General features: G+C 51.6%; 4 protein-coding genes across 4 annotated transcripts; 2 read left to right on the top strand and 2 right to left on the bottom strand.

The window, feature by feature from the left end:
• Positions 1-103: 103 nt before the first annotated feature.
• J4E82_004129 (uncharacterized protein) lies at positions 104-1419 on the bottom strand (the record flags this gene model as incomplete). The annotated part of the gene is made up of 5 exons (XM_051730410.1): positions 104-694; positions 743-999; positions 1049-1189; positions 1248-1373; positions 1413-1419. 5 exons carry the CDS (start codon positions 1417-1419, stop codon positions 104-106), a joined length of 1122 nt encoding a protein of 373 aa, XP_051589749.1.
• A 1819-nt stretch (positions 1420-3238) lies between these two features.
• J4E82_004128 (uncharacterized protein) lies at positions 3239-5722 on the top strand (the record flags this gene model as incomplete). The annotated part of the gene is made up of 7 exons (XM_051730409.1): positions 3239-3282; positions 3340-3469; positions 3691-4293; positions 4565-4702; positions 4772-4797; positions 4861-4996; positions 5054-5722. The coding sequence occupies 7 exons, from the start codon at positions 3239-3241 to the stop codon at positions 5720-5722; spliced, it is 1746 nt and encodes a 581-aa protein (XP_051589748.1).
• Positions 5723-6088: 366 nt separating this feature from the next.
• Positions 6089-7893, bottom strand: J4E82_004127 (uncharacterized protein; the record flags this gene model as incomplete). The annotated part of the gene is made up of 2 exons (XM_051730408.1): positions 6089-7327; positions 7522-7893. The coding sequence occupies 2 exons, from the start codon at positions 7891-7893 to the stop codon at positions 6089-6091; spliced, it is 1611 nt and encodes a 536-aa protein (XP_051589747.1).
• Positions 7894-8750: 857 nt separating this feature from the next.
• Positions 8751-16800, top strand: J4E82_004126 (uncharacterized protein; the record flags this gene model as incomplete). The annotated part of the gene is made up of 4 exons (XM_051730407.1): positions 8751-11415; positions 11462-12352; positions 12400-16703; positions 16768-16800. The coding sequence occupies 4 exons, from the start codon at positions 8751-8753 to the stop codon at positions 16798-16800; spliced, it is 7893 nt and encodes a 2630-aa protein (XP_051589746.1).
• Positions 16801-18013: the final 1213 nt, after the last annotated feature.

Raw genomic sequence — 18013 nt, 5'->3', positions numbered from 1 at the left:
AGAATCGCATACCCTGGGAGGTTGGTGTTGATTATGTTACAAAGCCTAGCAGAATTAATAATGAGAAGTCCATTCAAGCGATCAAAACTACAACATTTTGATATTAATATGTAGCTATAGATACGGTAATCTGCGTCGGAATGACGACAAGGATGAAGATCCAGACAAACAAGACGATGCGACTTCCCCTGGTTGACCCGATGTACAAAGCGGCGATCAACACGGTGGGTAATGGGAGAAGGGCGACGGTACCGGTATCGTCTGGTACCCAAACAAACAAATTGATCATCATCGCCACAAGGCATACGATCATCGCAATGATGCTCAGCTTGTGGCTCTTTATCCAAGCTATGGCATTCCACTTCTCGCCGCCTTCCCCGTTCGGAAGTATTGGAGTGTTGTATGAGATGGACCCCCCGCGTAGATTGTTTTTAATGCGTCGTCGCAGCTTTGCTTCGGTCAAAGCAGACACATCGTCGCCCTCTTCTTTTGTAGGCTCATTCATCTGCTCTCGCATCGCGGCTGCAAGTTCGAAAACAGCCTTATTTTCTCCTGCCACGTCTTCTCTGCCTCGCCCTCGTTTCTTCATAACCATGCAGGCTCTGATCCACATGGTTAAGAGTCCAAGAGTCCAAACTATGTGGAAGATTACCATAATGAATAGTTGGATGTATGAGAATCCCCATTTGTAGTCCTATACGGTTCAGTTAGACAATGAAGACCCGAGTGACAACAGACATACCAGCGCAGCCTGACACTTCCCATTCCCTTGTAGGTAATTGAAATCGTATGTCTTGTTATCGTATGCCCATAGCATTTGCGATGGGTCATTAGTGACTCTAAATAATCGGTCTTCGTAAGAATCATAATCTTCATCTTCATACTTCGTGGTCCTAACCAGAGATGGCGCTGAGATGTTGAGTGTAGGCGGCGGCAGAAGTTGTCCTCCAAAGGTAGAATTTATCTTGTCTCCTCTGTTGAAGCCGTATTCTGCAGCATCTGCGTGGAAATCAGCAATAGCCATTTAATTCTACATGATGTAGCTTACACCTAGATACGTTGCGCTGCAACTCACAGTACGTAGAGTTGAAGTCCCTGTTGCCACTCCTTGACGGATCCCAATGGCACGTGCTGAATCTCCCATCAAGCGAGCCGAGCAATGGGATTACTGGTTCAAACCTGTTTAGATCTGTGTAAGACGGGTCAGACCAGATAAAGCTACTCAACTTTCCGCTCAGCTCACTTACACTGGTAATTGCTCTTTTCAGGATCTTTATCTAGTGCAATATGATCGTCTTCTAAATCGATCCGCGAACCGTCATGGATGACAAAGTATGCGAAGCTAAATGCGTTGAAAGGGACGTATTCGCCTCCTGTTGTTTGGATAAAAGCATCAACATTCGCGCTATAACCCGTCATTGCACTGGCGATGGTCGGGTACACAAAGGTGAAAGTCATGGTGCACACCATGAAGACCATGGCTATCTTCGAATGTAGCCCGTGACGTCTCACGAAATCGCGGATCATACACAGGGTAGAAACGAAAAGGCCGCCGTTCGGGAGAAAAATCGTTCGATATGTCCCAAACGTGACAGGCGTGACTTCCATGGATGTTGTAACATACTGAGCGAAGACGCGCCAGGAGATATACGCGACGAGAGCTTGACCACCGCGGCCGACTAGCTTTGTAAAAGTCAGCTTCTTAAACGTCTCAAAATGCAGTATAGACAGGCTGCAGTGTGCCTAAACTCACAATGTCCCAGGCAATGTCTATAGTTTTCACCTCTGTGAAGTTCATATGCCCAAATCCCAATGTAATCTGGAAGAAGCCAGATTTGCTGAGGAATCGAAACTTCGATGGGTCCAGCGCAAAAGAATCGTCGGGTAAACAGGCTGGTTGAGATCCAGAATCAACGCTGGAAGTTGGCGCTATTAGTATAGCAAAGGCAAACAACAAGAGTGCAAGCCATGCTGCGAGAAGTATCCAAAGTGCACAGCGCCGCCATCTTCTGCGGATGTCCTTGGCCGCTTGTCGATGCGGTTGGCGCCAGAATGTTGTAAAGTGTGAGGGTGCTGTGCTGAAAGTGGATGAGAACTGGGATAGTTTCGGTATCATCGTGAGAGCGGAAAAGTGAACACGCAACTATCACAAACCATCACGCGCTCGGTTGTGCATGCGATACAAGAAGGAAGCCGTTAGTAACGAGGAAAGCAGGAACACGATAGAGATACGTGAAAGACTGCACGCCACCCTCAAGCCAGTAAAAGGCGGGGATACCGGGCGTAAGTCGCGAATTCGCTTTTGTGCTGGCTGCAGCACCGCCCCCTCGAATTGGGGGCCAGTTTCGAAGTTTACAGCATACTAGCTATCACAAAATGTTGCCGATCGAGTGGCGTAAATATGCAAGGCCACCAGTTTACGGATTACAGCCAAGGAAGCAGATCTGCTTGGATTTCGTGAATGAGTTTCCACATCGCGGTGATGGTGGGTGATGTTGGCGTTGTTGGAGTGGCGGTCCTACAAGCTGTGCATCGTGCGTGGTAGGCATTGGTCTTAGCTCGTCCCGGTTTCCCGTGGTGCAAGCCTTGCAGATAGTACTCAGCCTTGCAAGAGATGGTGACAATAAGGCGGCTCGCCTTGTCGCCGGGTGGTTAGGCGTCCGTCGTCAACCTGCGGACCGTATCGCGACGCGAAGATAAACTTGGCGCGACCCTGGAGAAAGGGAAGGGAGCTGACATGACGCGGTGGCGCTAACGCCACCATCCTCTCCATCATCTGTTTCTCTTCCAAGTAACAAGGCACATGCGCGAAACACCATAGCACAAGCAGCAATAGTCGCATAAGTATGTTTAAATTAGTTCTCATCGCCTATCTACGCTTAGCACACATGTCGGCGGTTCTCAAAGGATGATAGAGCAATATGCGTCTTTCTCGAGCGAGCTGGGCAGCATGGCAAAGCGCGCGCTAACATGATACAAAGGAGGTTCGCTTCTCTCTATATATGTCCAAGTAAACAATAGCCCAAAAAGCATTTCATAGGTTTTACGACAGCACAGGTAAACCTAACATTTACCAGGTACCTCTAGGGTAGGTTTTCTTCGCCTTCACCTCCAGCCTTAACCAAGGCTTGAGTCTTTGCTTTACACTCGTCTAGTTGATCTTCTGTCCGTATACATTCCGACGAGACAATACTCACCCACCAAACTCAGTGAGGAATCAATTTTGTTCCACAACAATATGGCGGAACAGGCGCGCGAGGAGTTCATGCGCACATTCAAGAGGTGAATCGATCATATATGTCAATCGAGCGCTTTTCCAAAAGACTAACACCATCGCAGCTTGCTTGAATCTGGCGACTACTCTGACTTTGCCATCACCTGTGGATCTGACACGTACAACGTCCATAAGAATGTGGTTTGCACTCGATCGGGGTTCTTCAAGGGCGCGGAGAGGTTCACTGCTAATCAAGTACGTCATACATAGCCTGCGAAGTTGCCTGTCTTCTCTGGAGTGTAACCTCGTACTAGAAAGGTACCCTGAAGGCATCCGCTTTACCTTGTTCTACGATACTTGTAGAACATAGTAGGTGTCTACCTTGAGGGTACCTTCTCGACATGAGGCAACAAGCCAGAGAGAAAATAGCTCCTTTGCACGCACAATGCATTGAAACAAACTAACGCGCCTAGTAGGGAGCCGCAACTGCCAAAGCCGATCTCTCAGAGGAAGATCCAGTGATTGTAAAGCTACTTGTGCAGTACCTATATGAAGGCGAGTACGATACCAAACTAGCTGACATGACGCTTGATACAGCCCAACCACAGGCAAAGTGTGTGAAGCGAGGAGGATATTCATACGATTTTCCACACACATGCCTCCCAGACTGTCCGGACAACTACAGAGTCTGCCATCATCATGAATGCCGCAGCACGACCTGTAGGGAGGCATGCGTCAACTTCGTATGCCTAGAGTGCTGCCCTGACTGGGCCTCTGGCACAGAATCAAAGTCAACATCCGACGCATCACAACTCCTCCTCAGCGCTGAAATGTACGAAATTGGCGACAAGTACGACGTGCTCGGATTGAAGAAGCTCGCTCTTAGCAAATTCTCCCTCTTATGTGACGAGTACTGGGACGATGTGCTGTTTGCCCCGGCCGCTCACTACGCCTTCTCCACCACACCCGAGAACGACAAAGGGCTCAGAGATATTGTCACCCAGACCATTGCAGATCATATGGACATGCTCAACTCGCCAGCGGTTGAAGCGCTACTCCACGAGTTCAACGGCCTGGCCGTGAGCTTACTCACCATGCGCGCGAAAGATTTGGGTTGGATCAAGACCTCTGGCTAGTGCACATGCATCATGAAAAAGATTTTATCTTTTACGAACGAACCATTGTTTTCTGAACTGTATTATCTTGCCAAAGAGATAGCTTGGATATTCTTGTCATAGGAAGGCCTTCATTCTCACCTTCACCTTGGATCTCATTGAATGCGTATGTCCGTGGTTAGCTTTCGTCTATCTCACTTTCCATAAACACGCTTTTCGTCAATGTGACACTTAGCAAAGCCAGATTAAAACTTTCCTGGACCTTTTCTCACAACCCTTGTTACAATCTCTTCTCCAACTCCAACGTCGTATCGAGAACACCTACTGCGATGGCTACTCCAGTGTCGAACGCTCATATGGCGATGATGAAGGAGTAAGTAAAAGCTCATTACCAAAAGGTACTTCCAATGTATACATAGCTCTTTTCCTGCTGGAATTGTAGCGCAGAAACCTGTGTATACCTTTACGGTATGCTGTAGTAATTGAGAGTATACTTCAGCCAGAACAAGCTTCGTACTAACCAACACTTAGGTTGTTAGCTTCAGGCGACTACTCTGACTTCACAATCACATGCGGCAGTGACACATACCGCGTCCACAAGAACATTGTCTGCAAGCGTTCTGGCTTCTTCGAGCGCGCTGAAAGGTTTCCGCGGCCTGTTGGCGAAGTATGTCCACTATGAACTCTGCAGATGCGTTCGACATCAGTGCTAATGTGATAACAGGAAGGAAGTGGAAGCAAAGTCGATCTACTTCAAGACGAGCCGGAAATCGTACGACTGCTCGTTCAGTACCTCTATGAAAATGATTACGAAGTGGATTCCGACGAGAAATGCGAGCAGAAACGCAAGCAGAAACAGGCTGCCATAGACCTGCGATCGCAACGCAGCCCCGGTGGCTGTGGTTACCTCTTGAATTTTCCTCATAAATGTGGTCAAGGTTGTCATTATCCTAGCGTTTGGGTCTGCCCGCATCATCGCTGCACCAGTAACTGTATTTCAAACTGCAACTTCACATGCAGTACCTGCTCCCCGATTATCGAAGGAGAAGACATGACCGACCCGAAGTTGTTGCTCTTTCATTCTAAGATGTACGCGATTGGCGACAAATACGATGTGGCAGGCCTCAAGGAGCTAGCACGCACAAATTTCTGTATGATCAGCAACAAAGCGTGGAAAGACGAAGCCTTCACAGAAGTAGCAGACCACGTTCTCAGCAGTACACCGGATAGTGACGCTGGTCTACGAGATGTACTCTGCGAGATGATTGGATTGTATGTCGAACTGCTCAACAAGCCAGCCTTTGCAGATCTACTGAACAAGCATACCAAGTTCATGTTCAAGGTTCTCAGACGTGTATGCGAAGCCAAGGCAGGCTTGAAGCGCTCCACTTGAGTATGCAGGGAAAGGAGAGCAGACATTGGAGAATGGTTCCGAAGGCAAGGTGCAGTAGGATAGCATTTCTGGAACAAGGCGGAGTCTCAGAACACGAGCTTGCATCAACAACATCACATAGAAACAACCAGGGAGTGAAGAGCAAACATGGCGGAGGAAAGTTAGATCCATTCCAGATATCTAATCTACCTCACATTGCGTTCCATGTCAAGAATGATTCCATAACGTACAGTCCATCAACTTGAGCCCAATGAGATAGGAGAAATATGCTCCTTAAAAAGAACCCAACGCCAGTACCGTACCCATCCCATTCCATATAGCAGTAGACCCTCTTGGATTCATATTAACGATCATTACATGTCACATTTACTGGCTAGCGACGCGCTCCTTGACCTTCTCGAACATGGACTCCATCTCCTCAGCGATGAAGTCCTCGATCTCGGCCTCAAGGTGCTGGAGCTTGCCTCCGACGCGGTGGGCGTTGCGGCCAGCAGACTCCTTAGCCTTCTCGAAGTCATCCTCAATCTCGGAGAGAGAGGGGATGGTGATGCGGAACTCGGACTCCTCCTCGTTCTTCTCAGCAGCCTTCTTGACAGTGTAGCCACCCTTCTCAACGATCTCAGTGTAGTTGGAAGAGCCACCACCGTTCCAGGCGAGGATGTTCTTGGTGTTGCTTGGGACGTCAGAGAGAGCACCGACGGTAGCGACGGAGATGAGGTTAGCCTTGAGCTTCTTGGGGGTGATGTCGGCGACAGCGTAGGCAGAGTCCTTGGCAGGCTGGAGAGACAGCATGTAGGCAAGGAGACCAGCAATGTGGGGAGAAGCCATGGAGGTACCAGAGATGGTGTTGGTGGCGTGCTCAGAGCCGATCCAGGTGGAAAGGATGTTGAGACCAGGGGCGAAGATGTCGTTGCACTTTCCGTAGTTGGAGAAGTACGCACGCTCGTCAAGGAGGGTGGAGGCACCGACAGTGACGGCGTTCTCAGCAGCAGCTGGGGAGTAGTTGCAGGAGTCGGCGTTATCGTTACCGGCAGCAACGGCAAAGTGGATACCAGCGTCAACAGCGGCGTTGACAGCAAGGTCAAGGGTGGTGGACTTGCCACCTCCCAAGCTCATGTTGGCAGCGCTACCCTTGAAGCCCTTCTTCTTACCGTCCTTGGCGGCCTGGACGGTGTCAGAGTGCGCCTTAGCAGCGTACTCGACACCCTTGACGACGTCGGACATGGTGCCGGAGCCGTTGGAGCGGAGCACCTTGACGGCGTAGACGTGCGCCTTCTTGGCGACACCGTACTTCTTACCAGCAACAGTGCCGGAGCAGTGGGTGCCGTGGCCGTTGCCATCCTCGTCGGCATCGCCGTTGGGGATGGTCTTGCCCCACTTGGCACGACCCTCAAAGTCGACGTGCTTGGTGTTTGTGCCAGTGTCGATGACGTAAACGTCAACGCCCTCACCACCGTCGGCAGCGTAGAGGTACTTGTTCCAGGTGCCGAAGCTCAAGGAGTCGCGGTGCGAGATACGAGCAAGACCCCATGGGGAGTTCTTCTCGATCTCTGGGTCGTCGTGGCCGAGAGTGTGGACCTCTGAGTCGCGCTCGATGTAGTCGACCTATCAAGTTGTTAGCGCCAAGTCTTATGCAGGTACAAAGTACCTAGATGGCGTCACGTGTGGTTGCGATGGCGTGCGGAGCCGGAGCTGCCTGCGGAGATAAGGCCGCCAGCGCGTCGAGGCCACGCAGTTCGTGATAGCCTGAATCGCAGCGAACGCCTTTTGGGATAGATGGAGCTGGAGATGGAACTTACATCGGGGTGGTTTCTGATGGCCTCGATGGTCTCGTCATCGAAGTGACCAGAGTAGCCCTTCATGCCGGCCATCTCGTAAACGTGCTTGAGACCATCAAAGACCTCAGTAGTGACAGGGAATTGCGATGAGCGCTTTCGCAGCTCCATGCGCTCCTCGTTGTTCTTGGAGTGGACACTCTGGACCCAGTCGTGGTGCTTGGAGGCATCCTTGACGTGCTTCTTGAAGACGACCATGTAGCTGTTGGGCACCTCCTTGGCCGACGTCGATGACAACACTGGGGCTGAGCCCTTGTGGATGGTCTCTGCCTGGAAGGTAGGTGACGCAGCGGCCAAAGCCGGTAGCGCGGCGATCAGGCTGTAGCTGTACTTCATGATTGCGGTAGCTCGCACAGCGAGAACTAGAAAGACAAGCGGAAAAGGGAGATGAAAGAAGCTTGATAGATGAAGGATGGGGGATGAGAGGGAGGCGTGTGTTGTGGAGGAGAGATGGGGATGCAGCTGGGGTAGCTATGGCGATGGGAGCTTCTTATCAGGACCGAGGTGCATGGCCCGGGCGCGCTAGGTGGATGACGCATGACCTATCCGCGCCCGCGCGAGTGAGGCTGGGGTGAGCTAGCGCACGCGCCATGAGTATCAGATGAATGATACATGGTTGGTATCAGGGCGTCCGTGGCAACGATATTCGAACGATGAACGCGCCTCGCAGTTGTTGGGCTTGGTTAGAGGCGTTGGCTTGAACATGCATTCGTCTGATGTTGGACGGGATGCAGGCTACGACACGCTCGAACAGCCACTCCCCAGGGTCAGCCACAATGCGTCCTCACGTGAGGCAATAGTCAGAAGCTCACCAAGCGGCCCGCGTGAGACACGGAGCGCTGTCTATCATAACTGCATTGGTTGTCTAGACAGACTACGTGCACTGTTCCTAAATAGCGCATTCTTTATCAGTGTACCTTGCTTGCGACGACGCGACGTTGCTCGGCGGCTGCCTGAGCTCTGGAGCGACAGGGATCAGCTTCGATGACCGAGTTAGCAGCAACCACCACGAACGCGGCGCCCGCCCGCCGTAATCAGCCCTCGATATACGCCAACCCACGACAAAAAGACCCCGCTTTGCTCGTCGGCGCATTCGAGCTTCGTGTGCGGGTTTGGGGCTTTGGAGATATGAAGGTGCTATCCACGCAGCCATCTTCCCCGCCGAATTTCTGCAGCAGCGGCCTTGACTGAACATGGCGACTTCCCGGCCTCACAGGTCCTCCACAGCCGCCTCAAGACTCCCGCCCATGAACAACCAGATAGCCGAACTCCGAAGCCTAGCGGACGAATTGATCAGAGCGTCCGAAGCCACTCCCCCGACCACCGAAGTCCTCCACAACCAGAGCAACGCGCTCCGCCGCATGCGCCAGCTGCTGATCGAATCAAACGACCAAACCCATACCAAAGATGCCTTCCGACACGTCCGAGGCTTCGAGACGCTCCTCATCACCCTGCGCTCGCTTTCTGGCTTCTATAAGCCCGCCGAGCTGCCTACCCCCGACCGCATCGACTTCTTCGAGGTGATCAAGGGAACGCTGGATGTCCTGTCAGACGCGCTGAACGAGCATGCCGGTAACAGGCGCTTCTTTGCAAAGCGAGTCGAGCACGGCGGCTGGAGTGCTTTGGAACAAGCCTTGGGCAGCACAGGAATTTTCGGCGGGCAGTCACAGAGCAAGCGCGACGATGCTGGTCAGGAACAGCTGTTCGGCACCCTGTTTGCTTTTGCATTGGGCGAAGAGGCCATGACACGCATATTCAGAGACATTGATAAGAAGCTCGACACCACACAGTCAAAGACGGAGGAAAATGCAGACCCCGATGGCGACTCACAGGCTACCGAAATTGTAGTCTCTAGCCCGCGGTCCATGTACAGTGACACCGACATCGATCTCGACCCCCTGTGCAGCCAGGTCCGCGCTATATTCAGCGGCAATGAGATACTGCAGAACCCAGACATCATCCCAACCATATTCCACTTTTGGCAGGGTTTGTCTGGTGAAGATGTTCCAGGCACACGGTCCAAGGCTCTCTCTGTTTCGGTGTTGCTTGCCATCCTTGAGATCGTTTCCATCTCTTCCTTCAACAAAGCTGCTCTACATGTCACTGGCGTCTTGAGTACAGTCTTGCCTCTTCTTTTTGAGAACAAGTGCGCTCCTGTAGAAGCTGGCCTATTACTAGAGCTGGCCGATGGCTTAGTGCAGTACGGTATAAACAAGCTCGACGATGCATACTATCTCTTCCGCAAAGCAGCGTCTTCGGAATCAGCTGCCAAGTTCCTCCTACGCGGTATGCGCTCGTCTCGCGACCCGCCTTTCATACAGTTCGATCTCTCTCTGCATGGCTTCAGTGCGATTGAACTTCCAGATATCGGTCGTCCATTTCCACCCATGTCTACGGGAGGCGGATACACGTTCGCGGCCTGGATACGAGTCGACAGATTCGATACCAACTGTCACACTACACTCTTTGGCGCTTACGATGATACGCAAACGTGTTTCCTAATGGCATATCTGGAAAGAGATACTCGTTGCTTTATCCTGCAGACCTATATGGGTCATTCTACTGGTGTTGTACCTAGTGTCCGGTTTAAGAAAGCACCTCGTTTCGAAGCGGGCCGGTGGTATCACATCGCTATTGTCCACAAAAGAACAAAGGCTATTGGTATGGGTGCTGCCAAAGCATCACTTTTTGTAGATGGTGAGTTCACCGAGACTATGAAGGCACACTATCCTTCACATCCTCCGGTGCTAGATAGCAGCCAGGAGAGCTTTGCCTCCATGTCTTCCAGCGTGTCGAAGCACCACATACTCGCATTTCTGGGGACACCACGGAACTTGGCGCCCCGACTGGGCAGAAACGTCATCTCTTCTAAGCTCTCAGTTGCTTCGTTCCACCTCTTCTCTGAACCCCTGTCGGATGAGCTGATCGCCGTGTACCACAAACTTGGTCCGCGTTACTGTGGAAATTTCCAAGATAGACTTGGGTCGTTCCAGACCTACCGCACGTCTGCTGAGCTTCATGTTCACAACGAGATACTGCATCCCGGAAGGGAGGAGCGATCCGACATCGTAGCAGCTATCCGGGCGAATGCAAGTCATCTAATGCCAGAATCCAAGATTCTGCTGAGCTTTTCCCCTAGTTCCGTCATGGATGACGATGACAGAAATGCCATCGATGAATCTCAGCTAATCCGCTCCCTCTCACGAGAGTCAGCTAAAACTCTTCACAAGTATACCAGACTGCATAGCACTCCAATCATCATCAATGCTGCCGTGCCTTCGGTCAACGACGCACTGTCTCAGCCGAGAGGATTTGGACGACTATCGGGTGATCCTGTCGTTGTCGTTCCACAATCGCTCGACGACGCCATCTGGCGGATCGGCGGATGCGTGGCGGTTGGTCTGAAGTTGGTACAGTCAGCCCAGACTCTGGACAGTATGCTTCGTTCTGTCAACATCTTACTCGAAGCTGTTGGAGGCAATTGGCGCAACTGTGAGGCCATGGAGCAACGCAACGGATTTGCTGTTCTGGCTGAGGTTATCCGCCAGAAGATTGGATTTGCCATGGGTGGATTGGTGGGGCGCAACCCGTCCTCGCTGGATGTGACACCAGAAGACTGCGAAAGTTTTGTTATGCAGCTGCTGCGAATCGTCCTTCGCTTCGTTGGCTATGATGAAAACGAGCCGACCGAGTCGCTCATCATCAATCCTCTCGCATATAGGGTGCTCCTAGTTGATCTTGAGATCTGGCGTAGAGCTACTTCAGTGGAAACCCAGAAGCTATATTACTTGCAGTTCGCGCACTTTGCCAAGGGCAGTAAGCATCATCACTACAACGCTAAGCGGTTTCATAGGATACGTACGTATAGCTACATGACGCGCCGACCCTAGCTAACATACCAAAGGAGTTGTAAAGCGTCTTACGGATGCTCTCAAAGGAGAGAATTTTACACCACAAACATTCAAGCTGTTCCTTGGTGCGTTCAAAGCCTTGCTCGTCATCAACTTCAACGGAGAGAATGCGAGATCGCTTTCTCTTTTCGTTACGTATGCGCTGCATGACAGCCGCGCATCATATGCCAAACGGGGGCTGCGACCAAAAGCGAGTGTCGCCCGCCTTCGCAAGAACACACCGACACTGACACCAGAATCGACTCCACGGTCGAATAGTCCAGCGTCAATTGGCGCCAGCTCACCACCACTATCTCTACCGGAATTAGGCATTGCTATCCTCAATCTTCTGGCAGAGCTTCTCTGTGACCCTCAGAATCCACAGGAAATCATCCGTTTTGCAAAGAATGTCACAGGAAAGTGGCTGTTGTATCTCCTCGCTGAGCCGGAGCAACGAGTCGTTGTTCTTGGCGCAAAGATCTTGGCTCGATTGCTTGTCGTCAATGGCTCGCACTACGTCAAGAAGTTTGCGGATAAGACTGGAGGCTTTATTCTGATGAAGAACAGACTGCGCCATTGGTGGAATACCCCAGGTATCTGGACTATCTGTTTTGCGATACTCTTCGGTCGAGATGTTGCATCCATTGACTTTGAGCGCGATTTCGACGTCTTCAATCTAGTTGACATCTTCATTGCGCACTCACCACAATCTCAGCTGAGGATCTGGTACCCTGAAGTGTTCCCAGTAATCACTGCAATGCTGGAAACAGGCCTGAGAGCGATTGTCCGGGACCGAGACCTCACCCGAGCGGATGATGGCCCACCTAAGCAAGAAAATGGCGAGGGCACAGTCACACGGGGTCGTCGCAGAACAATGTCGCTGAATGCCAAACAACCGAAAGTTGGTATGTATCGCCTACCCAGTCTATTGTATCAATACTGACCACACTAGACACCCGAGCTCCCCAGACAGATCGCCTCAACGATTTTGCTGTTGTTCTTAACTCTGCTATTCAATTCTTGTCCGAGCTGCACTCACGATCGGAAGGTTTCCGCGACTACACCAACTCGTCCAACTACGTCCAGGAGTTACTCTTCGTCCTCTATCCAGTGATTGTCACATCTGATAACGTTAGCGCTGAGACTGAATTACTTTCAAGAGGGTCCGCGCTGACATTCGAGGGCCAAGATGTGGTGATACGGCCGCTTTCCCGAGCCAATGGGCATGAGACGCCGGTGGTTCGTACGACTAATGTCGACGTATCGCCTTCGCCTTCGTCCCGCCGTGTGTTGCCTTTCCGCAGAGCCTCGTCTTTCGTGCTAGTCTCAGCGGATAAGAAGAAAGTCGCGCAGCAGCCTTCGCTCAACCCGATACTATCTCCCAAATATGCCGCTCCACTTGCACTCAAAGTTGGTAGTTCGGTGGTGGAGGCTACACTAGAGGTTGTTCTAGATGTGTTCAAGGATCAGATCTTTACGAGAAAAGAATTCCCTGGACTTGGTTTGTTCATGAAAACACCACCCGGCTTCCAAGAACACCAAGCGTATTTTGAGTCATACATCCTTCGACAGACGCTCTCGTCCGTGAAGAACGCACTTCAGTTTGACCAGCAGCTACTGCACGAACCGCGTGTACTCACCAATTTGGCGCGCTTCGTGACTCATGTGTCCGAAGCGGTCTTTGAGGGGTGGTTTCTCGATGGCGCGGAGCCCTTGCTCGACTTCTCTGGGTTCCTCCTGGAATACTTGGAACGTCCAGACATTGCGACAATCAAGTCTGTCAGACTCTGCACGCAAGCGATCCAATCAATTCGCAACACCTTCTTGAGAGTCGCTCTACTCCGCTTGGCAGAATCAGATGAGACTGAAGGCGGAGAGACTACAACAGCAGTGATCGAGAAGATGATGTACTGGCAACCCATCATCCTCTCTTCTGTCAACAACGAAACGTTTTCGCTAAAGATGATCTGTTACCTTCTCTACACGCAGCTGTCATCTGAACACACGGCCGTACGTCTTGCGGCTGCGAACTTCTGGCGATCCCTCATGGTGCAGAAGCCTCACGAGACATCCATGATATTGGCTGATGCCATTCATGGAGACACAAAGGACCTCTACGATGGCTTCCAAAAGCTGGTCGAGCTAGACAACGAAACATTCCTCGAATGGCTCGACAAGAACAAGACAGAGATGGACAAGTTCTTCTATGGCTCTATGACCAAATCATGGGAAGACTTTGCCCACAGCCAGAACAAGAAGACCGAAGAGACATCTCAAAGGCGCATCGCAAAGCGCAAGGAAAAGTTGAAGCAGTGGCAATCTGATGAACTTGCTGCTGACAATGTCTGGAATCACCACGAGAACTCAACGAATCACTGGAGATCCAATATACATGCTTCTGAACGTATCAAGCATCAGCGCGTTCTCCAGGACCAGCAGGATAACGCTACCTACATGGCGACCGTACTGGCGAAGCTCGATCACCAACTCAAAGGCCCATGCGGCTTGTTCGAAGAGAGTCCACCTGCCAGATGGCGGCTTGACGAAACCGAAGGTCGTGATCGAAAGCGTCTGCGTATCATCGTCGACAACACTACCAGAGAGCAATCCTACCAACCCAAACGGAAGGACACAGACCCAAGAGAGAGACCAAGACTAGACACTACCGTGCCAGCAATCTCGGCAAAAGAAGCTGTTGGCGTTACACCCGTCAAAGGACGCTCAGCTAGATCTTCCTCCGCTGTAAGCGGCGCATCGGGTGATCCCACAGAGGAACCGGAGTCTGCCAGCGACGATGACTTCGAGATGGTCGAGGCCATGTACGAGGATGAAGATGGCTTCGAAGACAAGAACCGTAAGGTCATGCGCAGTCTCAATCGCGGCGACCAGGTGCAGTATGTCTGCAACATTTCACGGGTAGTTGGACTGGAGGCGATAGAAGGCCTTCTCATTGTAGGAAAAGACTGTCTCTACTTGCTGGACGACTTTTTCCAGCGGTCCGACGGTGAGATTGTACGCGTATGGCAGGCGCCGCCCGATGAGCGCGACCCTTACGTGCAAGTCATCGCTGGAAAGGAGGCTGTTACCACTCGTCGACCACCACCAAGGAGCCAGGAAGATGCAGTGAGGAACTGGAAGTGGACTGAGGTCATCAGCATCTCGAAGCGACGCTTCCTGCACCGCGATGTCGGTATCGAGATATTCTTCGACGATGGCCGTAGCTATCTTCTAACCGCTGTCTCTGCTCAGGCGCGAAACGACATACACTCCAGAGTTCTACAACGAGCTTCTCATGTTGCAAATCCAGAGAAGTTTGCCAATTCTGAAATCTCCTGGCGCCTTGACTCCTTGCGCAACCCGGAAGAAGCACCGCAGACTTTTGGGTCACGTTTTGCATCGGCTTTTGGCTCTGCTTCCGCTCATCCAGCGACTAAGAAGTGGCTGAAAGGAGAGATGTCCAACTTCCATTACCTCATGTTTGTCAATACGCTTGCCGGAAGGACATTCAACGACCTCACACAATACCCAGTCTTCCCCTGGGTGTTGTCAAATTATCATAGTGAAGAGCTGGACCTCAGCGACCCAAGCAACTTCCGAGATCTCCGGAAACCTATCGGTATCCAAGACCCGAAGCAAGAGCACCTCATTAGAGAAAGATTCAGTTCCTTTGCCGAGATGGGAGATGCTAGTCATGCCTTCCACTATGGCACCCATTACTCGTCTGCCATGACTGTGGCATCGTATCTCATGCGCCTTCAACCGTTTAGCGCTGCTTTCTTCCTCATTCAGGGTGGTACGTGGGATCATGCTGACCGTATGTTCTACTCGATCCAGAATGTTTGGGAGTCAGTATCAGCAAAGAACATGGCCGATGTACGCGAGCTTACTCCAGAGTTCTACTTCCTCCCTGATTTCCTGACCAATGTCAATGGGTACAACTTCGGTCTGCGATCCGACGGCTCGACTATCGACAACGTCAAATTACCTCCCTGGGCCAAGGGAGACCCAGCTATCTTCATCGCCAAGCAACGCGAGGCATTGGAGAGCCCTTATGTTAGCCAAAACCTGCATCACTGGATCGATCTGATCTTCGGTTACAAGCAGCGAGGCGAAGCAGCGATTGAGGCCGCCAACGTCTTCCACTACATGACATACCAAGGTGCAATCGATCTCGATACTATTGTAGATGAGAAGGAGCGCGCGCAAAAGATTAGTGTTATCAACAACTTCGGACAGACGCCTCCACAGGTCTTCCAACGACCACATCCGCAGAAGGAGAACATCACAAGACCTACTAAGCTCGATACGGCCGCCGAGAGCTTGCATCGCGTACCTGGCACGTTACTTGAGTCGAACGACCGCATCTCGTCCCTCAACTACATCAGCAAGAGCGACAAGCTCCTATGCTCTGCACCATTCCGGCATAACATCCCTCCGCACCATGATCGTTACATGGAGTGGGGTTTCACAGATGGCAGCGTGCGCTTCTACGACTCACACTCCAAGAAACTCATTGGACTGTTCGAGCATCTACACTCCGGCCAGCTAACAACCTCCCTATTCGTTGACGGCAGCACGCTTATCACAGCCGGAACCGATTGCACTCTGGCGATTTGGAATATGAACAAAGGCGACCGAGGCCATATCGACCTCCAAAACGCAACCACATTGTTCGGCCATAAGTCCTCCGTCATCACACTCGCCGCAAGCCGCGCCTTCTCCGCTTTCCTATCTGCATCACTCGACGGGCGGGTCTTCCTCTGGGATCTAAATCGCAACGAGTTCGTCCGGGAACTGGATCTCGGTCCACGACAGAAACGTAACCCAGTGCCGATCCAAGCAGCTAGGATAAACAGCGTCACAGGCCACATTGTGCTCGCATGCGGCAGCCGACTTATCGTCACCACACTCAACGGCGCAGTGCTACTAGACGAGGACATTTGCGACAGCGAAGACGACGCAGATAGCATCACCGCCGTCGCCGTCTACGAAGGCACGGGCAACGAGTGGTGCGAACGCGAGCTCATCTTTACCGGGCACCGGAGAGGCGTCGTCAAAATCTTCCACCTTACGCCCACGCCACCGACTATTTACACGCCCCCTGGGTCAATGACGACGACGACTAGCAAGTGGTCTTTGAACCTTGTCAATGTGCTTAATCATGGTGATCCGACGGTGCCGTCGGCTGCGGCGCCGATTACGTGTATACTGCCCATGGCGAATCATGTTTATACGGGGGATGAGGAGGGGAGAGTTGTAAGTTGTCTTTTTTTGTTTTTTTGTTTTCGATCATGATGTAGGTGCTAATTCGATGTTGTAGTATGAATGGGATTGCGTGCATCGGCACCATTGATTATAAACAGCATGTTGGGTTGAGATTGGTGCGCTTTTTGACATAGGGAAAATGGTGTTTTGGGCGCGGCTTTCTTGTTGCATTGGGGTAGATAGTTGGGTGTGTAGCATTGGTGGGGAGTGAATAGATATGGTTCTGGCGTTTTGATTTCGTTCTTTCGGAGGTGAATATGGTTGTGTCGTGTCTTACTCAAGTATTGGTTGAAGAACAAAAGCTATTACACAAGGGATGGATTATGAATGACTTCGAGTCGCAAAAGATGTTCATACTTGGCGCAGAAGGAAAAGCGAGGCAAAGACAAACAATAGCGGAGAGTCGTTGTTATCTACCCGCTTGACTACCAATACGCTGCTTGTATATGGCTGAGCGGACGGGAAGCCTGGCTCCTGCTCAGGCGGGCCATTAGCATGCATTCCCGCATCAGTGGCTTGCTCACCAGTGCGTTAGCGCTACTGATAAAGCAGCGATCCAGCGCTTCCCCGCCTTCAACCAATCTGAAACATCAGATATTGTCCCAGAACGAGCATAAGATAAGACACCGCCATCCATTCATTCGTGGCAGGAAGTCGTCCAAGGACAAACTTACGTGAAGGTTGACCGCCGTGACGATGGCAACGTTCTCGACACCATTTAGGCAAGATTGAAGCCGCACTCGGCTGACCAGTTGGGCTGACTGGCGATTCGTGACTACGCGACTGCGCCTGCATGAGGCTGAGCTCTAGGTGCAACCAGACTAACGCAGGATGACAGACATCAGGCTGGACTCGTGCTCAGCCTTCTCGTCAAGAGACTGTCCACCCCCTAGGGAATGACTATCGTTTCTCTCATCAAGAATGCGACTACGACTACGCATAATCCTGCTCGACTTCGAAAACCTCAGAACTATTAGCTATCCCTAGCTTCTATCGCCATGCCCGATCCGCATTCTTCGGGTGCCATGGTGCCTTTAGGCGCCGGAAGCGCATCTTTTGCACAACAAGGCAGCCTCGACTGGGTAGCACTTGCAAATACGCAGTACAGCGCCTCAATTGCAGTCCTCGGTCGCCTTGCGAAGGCTGGCATCGACCCGTTGACTGTTGCTTTTGGACAAGCCATGTGTATGAAGCTGCCAATCGGAGTACATGGCGAAAGGGTTCTGGCAGAAGCCATGAGCACTCTTTCGGCGAAATCCTGCGCTGCAGACCTACTGTGGTTCGGAACTGGCATTCGACAC

This window comes from Alternaria postmessia (assembly GCF_024291825.1).
Source record: "Alternaria postmessia strain BMP 2775 chromosome Unknown scaffold_19, whole genome shotgun sequence".
NCBI lineage: Eukaryota > Fungi > Ascomycota > Dothideomycetes > Pleosporales > Pleosporaceae > Alternaria > Alternaria postmessia.
The sequence above is the reverse complement of the archived record's forward strand: the minus strand, read 5'-3'. Positions and strand labels throughout refer to the sequence as shown.